Source organism: Oncorhynchus keta, chromosome 19 (genome assembly GCF_023373465.1).
Source record: "Oncorhynchus keta strain PuntledgeMale-10-30-2019 chromosome 19, Oket_V2, whole genome shotgun sequence".
Lineage (NCBI taxonomy): Eukaryota > Metazoa > Chordata > Actinopteri > Salmoniformes > Salmonidae > Oncorhynchus > Oncorhynchus keta.
Window position 1 is genome coordinate 63,574,700 of NC_068439.1, and position 16,522 is coordinate 63,591,221.

Below are 16,522 nucleotides of genomic sequence, written 5' to 3' on the forward strand. Positions count from 1 at the left end.
CATGGAGCAGAGGTCAGGCTGTGTATGTCAATGGGATTTTAGTACATTCACATACATAGTTCTTTCTTGATGTATTGTACAGTAGGCTACAGCTCCTCCCCACCGCACTCATCTGGTGGTAGAATTTTTCATCCATAACTCCTTTTTATACTGTATTTTTGTATTCTAATCAATAATGTTTTGTGATGTCACATCACTCTGTATGCATAAACAGACACATCTCAAAAACCTTACTAGAAATTAAAGGCAGAGACAGAAGTGTCGAGTAACATGTTTGTGCAATAAATAAAAGTAGATGAAAATGTTTCAGATTTTTTGTTTCAGAGCATTTTTATGACAAATGATCTGTGCGATGTAGCGCTGTCTAAAATCGATATTAGTGGTTAATTATCAGCTAATAGAGACCCATGTCCTCTTTTGCAAACTTTACAAAACTACCTACTTTTGTTGTAGAGCAATTCACTAAATCATCTCTTTTCAGTTACTTACAATTTACTTTTGCAAGACTTACAGCAATGGCTCCTTCACTCATTCATTTAGCCTCAGATATGATTGACAGGTAAGGTGTTCTGAGAGGGGAAATTACAAGATTAGGTTACCTAGTGCATGACAGATAAACTCGGCAAAAGTTTATTTTCAGCAAACTTAACATGTGTAAATATTTGTATGAACATAACAAGATTCAACAACTGAGACAGAAACTAAACAAGTTCCACAGACATGTGACTAACAGAAATTGAATAATGTGTCCCTGAACAAAGGGGGGGTCAAAATCGAAAGTAACAGTCAGTATCTGGTGTGGCCACCAGCTGCATTAAGTACTGCAGTGCATCTCTTCCTCATGGACTGCACAAGATTAGCCAGTTCTTGCACCTGCAAGTTCCTGGACATTTCTGGTGGGAATAGCCCTAGCCCTAGCCCTTACCCTCCGATCCAACAGGTCCTAGACGTACTCAATGGGATTGAGATACGGGCTCTTCTCTGGTCATGGCAGAACACTGACATTCCTGTCTTGCAGGAAATCACGCACAGAACGAGCAGTATGGCTGGTGGCATTGTCATGCTGGAGGGTCAAGTCAGGATGATCCTACAGGATGGGTAACACATGAGGGAGGAGGAAGTCTTCCCTGTAACGCACAGCGTTGAGATTGCCTGCAATGACAACAAGCTCTGTCCGATGATGCTGTGACACACCGCCCTAGACCATGACGGACCCTCCACCTCCAAATCGATCCCGCTCCAGAGTACAGGCCTCGGTATAACGCTCATTCCTTCGACGATAAACGCAAATCCGACCGTCACCCCTGGTGAGACAAAACCATGACTCGTCAGTGAAGAGCACTTTTTGCTAGTCCTGTCTGGTCCAGCGATGGTTGGTTTGTGCCCATAGGCGACGTCGTTGCTGGTGATGTCTGGTGAGGACCTGCCTTACTACAACAGGCCTACAAGCCCTCAGTCCAGCCTCTCTCAGCCTATTGCGGACAGTCTGACCACTGATGGAGTGATTATGCGTTCCTGGTGTAACTCGGGCAGTTGGTGTAAATGGCATATATGGCATATATATCCTGTACCTGTCCCGAAGGTGTGATGTTCGGATCAGCTGTTCGTCCTGTCTCCCTGTAGCACTGTTTTAGGCGTCTCACAGTACAGACATTGCAATATATTGCAGTCCTCATGCCTCCTTGCAGCATGCCTAAGGCACGTTCATGCAGATCAAATCAAATCCAATTTGATTTGCCACATACACATGGTTAGCAGATGTTAATGTGAGTGTAGTGAAATGCTTGTGCTTCTAGTTCCGACAATGCAGTAATATCCAACGAGTAATCTAACCCAACAATTTCACAACTACCTTATACACACAAGTGTAAAGGAATGACTAAGAATATGTACATAAAAAAATATATGAATGAGTGATGGCCGAATGGCATAGGCAAGATGCAGTGGATGGTATAGAGTACAGTATATTTATATGAGAGGAGTAATGTAGGGTATGTAAACATATAAAAGTGGCTAGTGATACATTACATAAAAATGTCAAGATGCAGTAGATGGTATAAAGTACAGTATATACATATGAGATGAGTAATGTAAGCTATGTAAACATTATATGAAGTGACATTGTTTAAAGTGCCTAGTGATACATTTATTACATACATTTTTCCATTATTAAAGTGTCTGGAGTTGAGTCAGTATGTTGGCAGCAGCCACTAAATGTTATTGATGGCTGTTTAACAGTCTGATGGCCTTGAGATAGAAGCTGTTTTTCAGTCTCTCGGTCCCAGCATTGATGCACCTGTACTCTCCTCGCCTTCTGTATGATAGGAGGGTGAACAGGCAGTGGCTCGGGTGGTTGTTGTCCTTGATGATCGTTTTGGCCTTCCTGTGACATCGAGTGGTGTAGGTGTCCTGGAGGGCAGATAGTTTGCCCCCGGTGATGCGTTGTGCAGACCTCACTACCCTCTGGAGAGCCTTGCGGTTATGGGCGGAACAGTTGCCGTACCAGGCGGTGATATAGCCCGACAGGATGCTCTCGATTGTGCACCTGTAAAAGTTTGTGAGTGTTTATGTTGTCAAGCCAAATTTCTTCCGCCTCCTGAGGTTGAAGAGGCGCTACTGCGCCTTCTTCACCACGCTGTCTGTGTGGTTGGATCATTGAAGTTTGTCCGTGGTGTGTACGCAGAGGAACTTAAAACTTTCTACCCTCTCCACTACTGTCCCGTCGATGTGGATAGGGTGGTGCTCCCTCTGCTTTTTCCTGAAGTCCACGATCATCTCCTTTGTTGACATTGAGTGTGAGGTTATTTTCCTGACACCACACTCCGAGGGCCCTCACCTCCTCCCTGTAGGCCGTCTCGTTGTTGTTGGTAATCAAGCCTACCACTGTAGTGTCTGCAAACTTGATGATTGAGTTGGAGGGGTGCATGGCCATGCAGTCGTGGGTGAACAGGGAGCAGGAGAGGGCTGAGAACGCACCCTTGTGGGGCCCCAGTGTTGAGGATCAGCAGGGTGGAGATGTTGTTACCTACCCTCACCACCTGGGGGCGGCCCGTCAGGAAGTCCAGGACCCAGTTGCACAGGGCGGGGTCGAGACCCAGGGTGGATGACGAGTTTGGAGGGTACTATGGTGTTAAATGCTGAGCTGTAGTCGATGAACAGCATTCTCACATAGGTATTCCTCTTGTCCAGATGGGTTAGGGCAGTGTGCAGTGTGATTGTGATTGCGTCATCTGTGGACCTATTGGGGTGGTAAACTACGCAATCTTAATCACACTGAGCAGGAACCCTGGGCATCTTTCTTTTGGTGTTTTTCAGAAGCAGTAAAAAGGCCTCTTTAGTGTCCTAAGTTTTCATAACTGTGACCTTAATTGCCTACCATCTGTAAGCTGTTATCGTCTTAACAACCGTTCCACAGGTGCATGTTCATTAATTGTTTATGGTTCATTGAACAAGTATGGGAAACAGTGTTTAAACCCTTTACAGTGAAAATCTGTGCAGTTATTTGGATATTTAGGAATTATCTTTGAATGACAGGGTCCTGAAACAGGAATGTTTCTTTTTTTGCTGAGTTTAGATAGACTACATCAGGGTTCCCCAACTGGCGGCATGTGAGACAAGTTTTCTGAGCAAAAAAAACTACAACAAATATATTATATATATACTCTGAGTGAACCTGGCACCTACTACCTACCGTACCCTGTTCAAAGGCACTTAAAACGTTTGTTTTGCCCATTCACCCTCTGAATGGCACACATACACAATCCATGCCCCAATTGTCTGAAGGCTGAAAAATCCTTCTTTAACCTGTCTCCTCCCGGTCATCTACAGTAATTGAAGTGGATTTAACAAGTGACATCAATAAGGGATCACAGGTTTCACCTGGATTTAGCTGGTCAGTCTGTCATGGAAAAAGCAGGTGTTCTTAATGTTTTGTACACTCAGCGTATATATGTGCAAATACTTTTCATTGTTGTACATAATAGACTGTAAAAACACCAGTAAATTATTGTATTTTTGGACATCTTTTCCCATTTATTCCCACATAATACTGTAGCCTAGGCAGCCGCTAGTGATGCATTTGATCTCCCCTATCATCTAGGCTTAATGTGCTCAGCCGATAATACACTTCTGTCCCCGGCCGACCGATTTGTACATTTGGCATTAATACATGTCACACATCAGTTTGCAAACAATGTAAAAAATATATCATTAAGTTAATAAAGCCACGTACAAACATGGTCTCTTTTTTGCTTGAGTAAGGCAGCTCCAAAATGCAGGTGTTTTAGCCTAGCCCAATGTTTTCTGTGGTGGTAGGGCATGCAGTGGAAAATACGGAGCGTAGGAGTTGGAAATGTTCTCTAGTTGCGTCGTGATTGGCTCAGTGTTCTGTCACTCATGGGGACACTATGTCACTGCAAAATCTACGGGCAGAGTTCGACAATTCAAGCCCCTTGGATGCTGCCATAGAGTTACATTAGAAGTGCCCATTCAAGAAGGCTCAATGTCATTGGCCACAGATAAAATTATGTCAAATTACATTATATCTACTGTAGCTTTGATTGGAGTGATCATGTCAACATCATACTTTCAATATCTCATCATTAATCAAGTTTCAAATCTAGTGGCAAATCCTTTTCAATCCTTGTCATATGAAGGGAAATTATAGATAAAACGTATAGGCGCTCATCGTCCATAGGACATAAACATTACACAACAAGTTCGAAATCGCAAATTCAACAAAGAGTGGTTTGGAAAGAATCAGTGGCTAACTGCAAGCGTTGCAAAGCAATCACTATCCTGTTATTCAGTGGAGTGTGTGTGTGGTCCAAGTCTGGGTTTAAGAGTCTCTTTTCCAAGCTGAAAAGGATAAACATTTAAATACCATGTGCCAGAAAAGGTGGAATACATTGGCCATGCTGTCAATCCAGCATGACTTCTGCCACGTTCAAAACTTGGAAATGTCAGACTTCACTGAGTTCAAGACATCTGGGATCTCTTAAAAAATGAGCTCCAACTGGGAAAACACTTTGTGAACGGTCATCCAAATCGGAATTCCAAGTCAGGAACTCGGGCCTCTTTCTAGAGTTCCGACCTGAAGATCACCAACGTCATGATTCGATCTTGTTTTTTTCAGAGATCTTAGTTGTCTTGAAAGCACCATAAATCCAGAGAATGCCAGACTTTGATGACAATTTGATGATAATTTTTTTGCCCACAAAAAGTACTGGGCCACCTTCCAGAGTCCAAAAATGTCTTGTATGCTGCTGGATAAATTATGCGATATGCCAGGGAGATATGTAAACTACGCAAATAAAGAAACGCCCCCTTTCCAGGATCCTGTCTTTCAAAGATAATTTGTAAAAATCCCAATAACTTCACAGATCTTCATTGTAAAGGGTTTAAACACTGTTTCCCATGCTTGTTCAATGAACCATAAACAATTAAAGAACATGCACCTGTGGAACGGTCGTTAAGACACTAACAGCTTACAGATGGTAGGCAATTAAGGTCACAGTTATGAAAATTTAGAACACTAAAGAGGCCTTTCTACAGACTCTGAAAAACACCAAAAGAAAGACGCCAGGGTCCCTGCTCATCTGCGTGAACATGCCTTAGGCGTGCTGCAAGGAGGCATGAGGACAGGATAATAAATTGCCATGTTCGTACTGTGAGACGCCTAAGACAGGGAGACAGGATGGACAGCTGATCGTCCTCGCAGTGGCAGACCACGTGTAACAACAACTGCACCGGATTGGTACATCCGAACACCACACCTTCGGGACAGGTAGAGGATGGCCACAACAACTGCCCGAGTTACACCAGGAACGCACAATCCCTCCATCAGTGCTCAGACTGTCCGCAATAGGCTGAGAGAGGTTGGAATGAGGGCTTGTAGGCCTTTTGTAAGGCAGATCCTCACCAGACATCACCGGCAACAACGTCGCCTATGGGCACAAACCCACCGTCACTGGACCAGACAGGACTGGCAAAAGTGCTATTCACTGGCGAGTTGCAGTTTTGTCTCACCAGGGGTGATGGTCGGATTCGCGTTTATCGTCACCAAGGCCTGTACTCTGGAGCGGGATCGATTTTGGGGTGCAGGGTCCGTCATGGTCTGGGGTGGTGCATCACAGCATCATCGGACTGAGCTTGATGTCATTGCAGGCAATCTCAACGCTGTGCGTTACAGGGAAGATATCCTCCTCCCTCATGTGTTTATCATCCTTCAGGCTCATCCTGACATGACCCTCCAGCATGACAATGCCACCAACCATACTGCTCGTTCTGTGCGTGATTTCCTGCAAGACAGGAATGTCAGTGTTCTGCCACGGCCAGCAAAGAGCCCGGATCTCAATTTCATTGAGCACGTCTGGGACCTGTTGGATCGGAGGGTGAGGGCTAGGGCCATTCCCACCAGAAATGTCCAGGAACTTGCAGGTGCCTTGGTGGAGGACTGGGGTAACAACTCACAGCAAGAACTGGCAAATCTTGTGCAGTCCATGAGGAGGAGATGCACTGCAGTACTTAATGCAGCTGGTGGCCACACCAGATACTGACTGTTACTGTTACTTTTGATTTTGCCCCCCCCTTTGTTCAGGGACACATTATTCAATTTATGTTAGTCACATGTCTGTGGAACTTGTTCAGTTTCTGTCTCAGTTGTTGAATCTTGTTATGTTCATACAAATATTTACACATGTTAAGTTTGCTGAAAATAAACACAGTTGATAGTGAGAGGACGTTTCTTTTTGTGCCTAGTTTTTACTGCAGCTAAGAAAGTAATACTAAGTGTATGTTGTGTAGGTCGCTCATGGAAAACCAGCCATGTCCTGGACACCAACGTCTAGCTACCCAGACAAGTTAACCACCTTCTTCTCCCGCTTTGAGGATAACCCAGTGCCACTGACACGGCCTGCTCCCAAGGACTGTGGGCAAGTAGTGGTAGTAGAACTAATAACAACAATAGCAACACACTTTTTATGGATCATAAGAGTAATATTTATTTGACCCAGACAATTAGTAACAACAGAGTCATTATGAGCTTTTTAACATGAAGGATGACATCACAGGTGAAAGAAACCAGATGACTGATGATAACAGAAACAAGTAGTGAATCACAGTCTGGCTTGGCAAACTAACATGAATGTCTCATCATGAGAACAAATAGTCATAATGCAGTAATAAAACATGTCCTCTATTTGAGAAAAGCAGTCTACTATGCTACACTGTCATAGAAAACGGTACATTTCCCTTTAACATATATGTCACAGTGTGTTAAACACTTCGCAACTGTCTGTAGTACTCAATCAATAAATAACATGAAACCTCTACCTTCAAGAAGATTTCCTAATAAACACTTTTGGCTCTGTCTGGTGGCCGATCTTTGTAATTACACTATCGGACATTGGTGCTGAAAATAGTGGTTAACACGGGAGGTTTGCTCCCCCCGGAGTCCAGAAACGCCTGAGTAAATGTTCTAAAAATAATATAAATTTTGGCCGTAAGTTTAGTAACTTGAAATGTTCTAGTGATATGCGACATCGGGCATTAAAAGTGATGCAAACCACACATTTTATAATGCTTTTTAAATCAATTTATTGTTTTATTTATTTTTTTAAATAGTTAATTTGGGGTCTCTCGGGGCAGTCCTAATCACGGCTTAATTTTCATGCAAGGAAAACTGGGTCCAGGTATTACTGCAGCATACTGTAAATTATGGTGCATTGTTGGAAAGTGTTCTGGGCAGGGAAAGAATTGCTGTTTTTCAAATGGTACTGTAATTACACCTCACAGAACACAGTACCGTATCATATCTTTGGAGTGCCAAAAACCTTTTGACCACTAGTTGATGCATGGTATTGTTGTTAAATAAAAACATTTAATTAAGAAAAACATGTTTTGAGGCTGCCTTGTAAGAGGCTATATTTGTTGCACCCGTGAGTGAGAACGCTGTTTCAATTGAACTCCTATGTGGTTATGTTGCCCCATCACATTTAAAACAGATTGGAGTGGCAGCAGGCATTTTGCCATGTCCTTTTGGTCTGTTTTGTCCTGTAGTCACTGCCAGTTTGGAAGCCTTTGTTAAGTGTAAGTGATATAAAGCACCAAATATTCATTAAAATGCTGTAATGTGTAAACAATTTTTGCCTAGCAGCCAACCTGCTTGCACCAATCCCTTGTAAATACAGTACAATCCTGTGAAATACAAACCCATCCCCTCATTGAATTTCATGAATTAATTCTGATTACGGTAGCGTTTACTTTTTTACAGTAGAATACAGTCAATTTTACGGTATTGTAGAGTGTGTCATAACACAGTACTTGCTTTGATACCACATTTATATTACATTAGGTTAACTGTATTATGAAATACAGAATTTAACTTTCCACTGAGCTTCCTGTAAGTTACTGTCAAATTCAGGGCAACCCCTCTACAGTGTACTGTTATTGCATTTTTTATTTGAGTTGTTTCCTGTCAAGTTAGGGCTTTCAGCTGATTCTGCATCTTTGTTCAGTAGACAGCGGCAATACGTTGTCAGGTAGAGGCTTTTGAACTTAGTGCTGCTTAAGCAGTACACAATTGGGTCCACTAAACAATCCATGTAGGACAAAACCATGAGTCCGTCATAGAGCTGAACAGCTATATTCTCAGCATCCTGTAGATCCTTGATTCTGAAAATCAACAGAACCATTCTAGCTATGGTACAAGGCAAGAAAAAGAAAGAAAAGACCAACATTACTGAGGTGACCAGAAACACTGCTCGACGCAGCTTGGTACTATCCCCTACGGTCTTCTTTTTTAGTCTGTTAACAATGCGGACCGTGCAGTAGACCAACACAAAGAAAGGGATGAGAATCTGGGTGAAAAACACAACCTCTCTCAGAGTGTCAGTGACGTCCTCGACTAGAGTGTCATCTTCACGCCCATAACTATTACAGCACTCAAAGGACTTCAGCATGGTGGGGATAGTCAGGGGGAGCAGCAGTAGCCAGATGAGGAAAGAGATATGAGGAGACCTTTTAAAAGCCTTGGCAAAGTTCTTTTTCCCAGGATGAACCACATTGAAATAGCGATCAACTGAAATCACAGTCAGGAAGGCGATACTGGCACCTCGGTTCAGAAACAGCATGAAGAGCATGGCTTTGCAGGTCGCTCCCTCTGTACTCCGCCGATTCCCATTAAGAAACTGATATGCCTTTACTGGCAAACATATAAGCAGAAGAACGTCAGCCAAGACGAGATTGAACAGGAAAATGTTGTTGGTTTTAGATTTCCAGAACTTCAGCTTGAAGATGAATAGATAAAGCACTGAGAGGTTGAGCGGCAGAGCCAGGGTGAATTCCATGATCATCACAGAGGCGTAAAATTTGTACAGTGGCAGATTCTCTGCTGTGCAGTTATCACTTGGATGGCCGTTCTCCATTGTTTTCATCATCGAAAGCTGTCCACTTTACAGTCAGAAAAAGTCAGTCAGATCTTGTCAGAATCCTTAACAAGAAGTAAAAACAGTCCTCTAAAGTACTCAACTCCAAAATAGTTCCTCACTTTACAAAACAAGTGAGTCTGATTAAGGGAAGCGAAGCAAGCTCCTAATCCGTGTGTAGACTTGGTGAAACTGAAGGACTGCACTTCAGTCTCTGGAAGTAATTCTCCCCAGCACGCAGGCAGCATACAGTACCCCTCAGTTGTAAATTGTTCAGACTTGTTGGTTGAGCAACACTTCCCAAGCCTGATGAGGCAAGTCACCACAGAACGAATAGATAAGCAGCTGGTCACACGAGAGAATGAGGACATAGTGGAAAACATTGCATTGACTCAGACAATGACAACCTTTCCCATATTTGTCAACTGTTTATGAGAAGTGACCTCTTTTCTTTGGTAAACACGTCCTTGTATCTCATTGTGGAATTCCTATATGGAGCAAGTAAGTGCATAGTCATGCTTCCAGTTGCACAACATCCAAGGGAATGAAAATGTAGTTGAGGTTGTCATAAAAAACACATTTGACTGATTAAACAGACAAAGAGCAACAATGTGAAGCAACAGGCAGTTAGTTCCTAGCTGAAAATATCTCAGATGAGCAGGAATGTTAACAATGCTACAAAATGGTTGTGATGTTTTCAAGAAGAGGAGTGTATCCTAGGGAATTGGATAAATTTACTAGCAGATTAACTTGCTTTTACCACATGGAAATTGGTGTCCTGAGGGACGCCAGTTTTTTGGGGTGTATACCCAACATGATTTAAACCCATGGCAGTTAGTAGCCAGTTCAGAGAAGTCTGAGATGACGGACACATTTTTCAGGGTATTTTTTTCAAAACCATATGAAGAAGGGTAAGTGTACCTACCTATTAAGCCCACATACCCATTAAGCCCACATACCTATTAAGCCCACATACCTATTAAGCCCACATACCCATTAAGCCCACATACCTATTAAGCCCACTTTCATCTTTGGGTTCAAATAAAAAATGTAAAAATTAAAATTCTGCTATTTTATGTTTAAACCAGTTACTGTGGTTGTTGGTATCTATACCGGTTTTTATGGATACAAGCAAAACAGATGTTTTATTCATGTTATTGACAGCTTTGTGTAAATTCCTGCTATTGGACAATTTCAAAGCTGCAAAAAAACGTTGGTGTCGAGGCGACTCTCAGATAAACACATTTTTCATGGGAGGTATGGGAATGTATGGGAGGTAGGAAGAAAAGGAAAAAGGATGGTGGCCTGTGCAACCCAACCCCCACCATGAGAGGTGTCCATTGGGCCCGAGTCGGACCCGGAGGAGGGAGACGACCCCACTCCGGCAAGCGAGCCACCGTGCGAGGAAGACCTCAGGCTCCCCTTTATGGAGGTGGAGGCCCTAGACGGACCTCCCGACACGGGAATCCTCACGGGTCAGTTCGGGATGGCCCAGTTAGAACACCCCAATCTCCAGAATAATAGGGGCCAGGTGATTGTGGTGGATGGCGTACTGTTACCTGGGATGAGTGATTGGCCCTACCCCCACTTCGCAATCAAGCATAATTTATTGTATCAGGTAGTAAAGCATAATGGGGAGACAAAAGACTTGTTCCTCATACCCAGCCAGTATGTTAGGACTGTGTTGCAGCTTGCCCACACCCACCTGCTTGTGGCACACCAGGGGAAAACCAGGGAGTGGATCGAGAACCGGTTCCACTGGCCCAGAGTCTAGCGCGCTGTCACGTAGAGTAGGCCAGAAGGCTATACTGGAAAACCTAACCTCTGTCAAAATAAAAAAAGATGGCAGAGCCGCAAAATTTCTTCTTTGCAAGGGTGCTTTTTTACAAAGTGATTCCGGAACAAAACTAGCAATACTGCCATCAAACGTATACCTTATGGGACAGCTAAAAACAATACTGCCCCATTCACAGCTCAATCCAAAATGCCTCTCCATGAACTAAAAGAGAGGCTCCTTTTGTAGGGCTAGCCCCTCCCCTCAGAACAATTAAAAGCAATTACCTCGTCAAACCTACATTTTCCATTAACTAAACATACTAAAGGATATACATTGCAACACGTTTTTAAAACAATATCACAACATAACATTTACAAAATTACATTACTACTGACAGTGTCTTTCAATATGCACATTTACATTAATTAATGAGCCTTTTGGGACAGGCAATACAAAGTCAGCCCAATTCCCTTTGCTCGGGTCCTTATCCAGCATCCAGCATACCTGGAAGCTACAGAGATGGAGAGAGAGAGGAACAGAACAAACAAACGCGCTCGTCCATAACATCGATAAGTAAAGTACATATTGCTTATATTAAATATGAACATTGACATAAGTGTGAAATGTATGTACTAAGACAGAGAAGTTAACTTGTGTGTCGACCCACATTTTTACCTTATCTGTTAATGGAGCAGGGAGGAGTGATGAATGTGTGCGTGCGTTAAAGAACCGAATGCTGCCCGCAGCCAGTGACGGACTTCTACGTCACACATGCCGTGGAGGGCTACTGCCGTAGTTGCCCGGAATGCCAGATCACAGCTCTGAGGGTGCACTATAGAAACCCTTTGGTTCCCTTGCCCATTATAGGAGTGCCATTTGAGCGGGTGGCAATGGATCTGGTGGGTCCGTTGATGAAGACCGCTAGGGGACACCGATACATCCTGGTAATCGTGGTTTACGCCACCCAGTATCCTGAGGCAATCCCGCTACGCACGGCAACAGCGAAAGGTATTGCATGGGAGCTCTTCATTTATTTAGCCGGGTGGGTATTCTGCAGGAAATCCTGATGGACCAGGGCACCGCGTTCATGTCTTGTGTGATGAAAGATGTCTGCAATCTGTTACGAATAATACAAGTGAGGACCAGTGTGTACCATCCAGAAATGGACGGGCTGGTGGAACGCTTTAATAAGACCCTAAAACAGATGCTGAAGAAGGTCATTGAGAGAGACGGGAGGAACTAGGACAAGCTGCTGCCCCATCTGATGTTTTGTGGTAAGAGAGCACATGGCCCCAGGCGTAACGTGCCCAGGAGCGTGTCTACAACCGAGGGGCCCAACCACGAGAGTTCCAACCAGGGGAGAAGGTCTTGGGGGGGGCTATACCACTACCGGGTTCTGCCTTTCAGGCTCCACGGGGCACCAGCGACCTTTCAGCGGCTCATGGAGCGCGTCCTGCGGCTTCACAGTGAGTACGCAGCTGCTTATCTGGATATGACATAATTGTGGACAGTGATAGTTGGGAGTCACATCTTTGTAGGTTACAGGCAGTGGTTGATGCGCTAAGGGATGCAGGTCTGACCGCGAACTCCCACAAGTGCAAGCTGGGCTACACCGAGGTGGAGTACCTGGGATATCAGATCGGGAGGGGAAATGTGAAACCCCAAGAAGAATAACGCTGCCATTAGGGGATGGCCTGTCCCCCGAACCAAGAGGCAGGTGAAGTCATTCCTGGGGTTTGCAGGGTACTACAGTAGATTGTACCTAACTTTGCTGCAATAGCTTCTCCCCTCACAGACTTAATGAAGGCACGAGTACCCCAGACGGTGCGATGGACAGAGGACACAGAGTTCCAGGCCCTGAAGGATGCACTATGTTTGCACCTAGTACTTGTCACCCCGTTCTTCTCAAAAAACCTCTTGGTCCAGACAGACGCGTCTGAAACAGGGGTAGGGGCCGTTTTGTCCCAAGAGCACACCGCGAGGGAGAACGGGGAGAGACCGACACCAAGCAAAAGTAGAGGAGAAGGACTGCGCCAAACCTAAGTGATTTTCTTTGTTATGTTTATTTTCTGTCCTAGTAAAGTTGTTTTTGCGGACTAAAACCTCCTTGTCTCTGTGTCAATCTCTGCAAACTCAACCCACCACCCCACGGTTTACCACACTGTCTACACTCTTAGTCATAAAGCTGCTATCTAGAGCCTAAAAGGGTTCTTCGGCTGTCCCCATAGTATAACCCTTTGAAGAACCCTTTTGAGTTCTATGTAGAACCATTTCCACAGAGGGTTCTACATGGAACCCAAAATAGTTCTACCTGGTACCAAACAGAGTTCTACCTGGACCAAAAAGGGTTCTCCTATGGGGACAGCTGAATAAATCATTTTTTTTCTGAGAGTGTACGTAGCCTGTAATGTTTTTGAAAAGGGAAATGTTTTAATGTTTTTAAATAGGTAGTGAATTAAAATTCCTTTTATTTACTGTTCGGAGATATGAAGCTATCAATTAGTTGATGTTGTGATCTATTCATTCTACAATGTGTTTTTGAAGTACTCAGTTATGCAATATTATCGTGTACATTTTTGTGAAAATGTTCAATGTTTGTACTTAACATTTTTGTGTGCTTGAAATGCTAAATTTATGTAGATTTGAAATGAATAACTGACTTACAGTATGTTGGGTCTGTCTTCACATGCTTCACAGCATATCCCCCTTAGTGTAAGGTTAACTTTACATTATGGCATTCAGTCACAACACAGTGCTTTTTCCGGCATGCTGGTAAGTAGCTTGCTAGCGAACAGTCACACCACAGATGAACCACAGATGAAAGGTTACCAGTATCTTTGGTCATACATTCTGCTTGAGCTAGCTACAAACTACATTTACATTTAAGTCATTTAACTCCCAGGGAACAGTTTACAATAGTGCATCTAAATCTTTTAAGGGGGGGGGTGGGTCCAGATTCAGCTATGATGATATGTTTGTTCAGGACATTCAGAAGTGAATATTTTTCTAATTTATACTGAACAAAAATATAAACGCGACATGCAACAGTTTCAACGATTTTACTGAGTCACAGTTCATATTTGGAAATCAGTCAATCTATGGATTTCAAATGACTGGAAATATAGATATGCATCTGTTGTTAACAGATACTGTACCTCTGTACCCATGCTTCTACACCTGCATTGCTTGCTGTTTGGGGTTTTATTCTGGGTTTCTGTACAGCACATTGAGATATCAGCTGATGTACGAAGGGCTATATAAATACATTTGATTTGATTTTGATTTGATTTGTACCTTAACAAAAGGTAGGGGCGTGGATCAGAAAGCCAGTCAGTATCTGGTGTCACCACCATTTTCTCCATGCAGCACAACAAATCTCCTTTGCATACAGTTGATCAGACAGTTTATTTTGGCCTGTGGAATGTTGTCCCATTCCTGGATATTGGCGGGAACTGTAACACACTGTCGTACACGTCGATCCAGAGAATCCTAAACATGCTCAATGGGTGACATGTCTGGTGAGTATGCAGGCCATGGAAAAACAGAGCCATTTTCAACTTCCCGGAATTGTGTACAGATCCTTGTGACATGGGACCGTGCATAATCATGCTGAAACATGAGATGATGGCGGTGGATGAATGGCACGGCAATGGGCCTAAGGATCTCGTTACGATATCTCTGTGCATTCAAATTGCCATCAATATAATGCAATTGTGTTTGTTGTCCATACCTTATGCCTGCCCATACCATAACCCCACGGCCTCCATGGGGCACTCTGTTCACAATGTTGACATCAGAAAACCGCTCGCCCACACAACACCATACACGCTGTTTGCCATCTGCCCGGTACAGTTGAAACCGGGATTAATCTGTGAAGATAACACTTCTCCAGTGTCCCATTGGCCATCGAAGGTGAGTGTTTTCCCACTGAAGTCGGTTACGACACTAAACTGCAGTCAGGTCAAGACCCCAGTGAGGGCGATGAACACATAGATGACCTTTCCCTTAGACGGTTTTTGACAGTTTGCAGAGATTTTGAGGTTGTGTAACCCACAGTTTCATCAGCTGTCCGGGTGGCTGGTCATAGATGATACCGGAGGTGAAGAAGTAGGATGTGGAGGTCCTGGGCTGGCATGGTTACACGTGGTCTGCGGTTGTGAGGCGGTATGCAATGTCACATGAAGCCGGAAATGTAATATACCAATGGTAGAGTCTTATCATCTTAACTAATTTAAATATGCACCGTCTTAAAACCATCATCACGTGCTAACCCTAAACAAAAATATTAACGTAACATGTCAAGTGTTGGCTCAGCACAGGTAGGCATCCCCACTATAGCTATATAACTTAGCAATATTTAAATACATTATGCCAGCAAGATTCATCTGTTAGAATGTCTCATTTTAATTCGGGAAGATGGACAAGCGATACGTGGAAATGCATTATAACAAAGGCAGGTAGGCTACTTGTAGGGATTAAGGATTCAGGCAGATGATGAAGTAGGCTTACAGCAAGAAGACGTTTTAAAAAGTTAGGTAGGTAATCAAACTAGGCAATCATTAATGATTTTCATGATCTCAATTATCATTGTGTCACTGCATTACAATTTGTTATAGCCTACAATTTTTATTGTCTTTGAAGCCAAAAACAGGACATGTAGGAAATACATTGGCAAGAAAAAGTATGTGAACCCTTTGGAATTACCTGGATTTCTGCATAAATTGGTCATAAAATTTGATCTGATCTTCATCTAAGTCACAGCAATAGACAAACACAGTGTGCTTGAACTAATAACACACAAAGTATTGTATTTTTATTGTTTATATTGAATACAGCATTTAAACATTCACATTGTAGGTTGGAAAAAGTATTTGAACACCTAGGCCAATCACTTCTCCAAAAGATAATTGGAGTCAAGAGTCAGCTAACCTGGAGTCAAATCAAGATTGGAGATGTTGGTAAGAGCTGCCCTACCCTATAAAAAACAAACACAATTTGAGTATGCTATTCACAAGAAGCGTTGCCTGATGAGAACCATGCCTCAAGCGTCCTGCAAAGATGACTGCAAGGGTACGAAGCAGAATGCTCAATGAGGTTAAGAAGAATCTTAGAATGTCAGCTAAAGATATACTAAATCTCTGGAACATTCTAACATCTCTGTTGACGAGTCTACGATGCGTAAAACACTAAACAAGAATGATGTTTGTTGGAGGACACCATGGAAGAAGCCACTGCTGTCCAAAAAACCCATTGCTGTATATCTGAAGTTTGTAAAAGAGCACCTGGATGTTCCACAGCACTACTGGAAAAATATTCTGTG

At 43.2% G+C, this 16,522-nt stretch overlaps 1 protein-coding gene across 1 annotated transcript; it reads right to left on the reverse strand.

Moving 5' to 3' along the window:
- Positions 1-6,981: 6,981 nt before the first annotated feature.
- Positions 6,982-9,785, reverse strand: LOC118398670 (12-(S)-hydroxy-5,8,10,14-eicosatetraenoic acid receptor-like). The gene has a single exon (XM_035794239.2). The coding sequence runs from the start codon at positions 9,435-9,437 to the stop codon at positions 8,433-8,435; it is 1,005 nt and encodes a 334-aa protein (XP_035650132.1). The 5' UTR covers positions 9,438-9,785; the 3' UTR covers positions 6,982-8,432.
- Between the last annotated feature and the right edge of the window lie 6,737 nt (positions 9,786-16,522).

Excerpts from the sequence above, each read along its gene's own strand:
- LOC118398670 (XM_035794239.2), bottom strand. The coding sequence starts at position 9,437 with ATGATGAAAACAATGGAGAACGGCCATCCAAGTGATAACTGCACAGCA.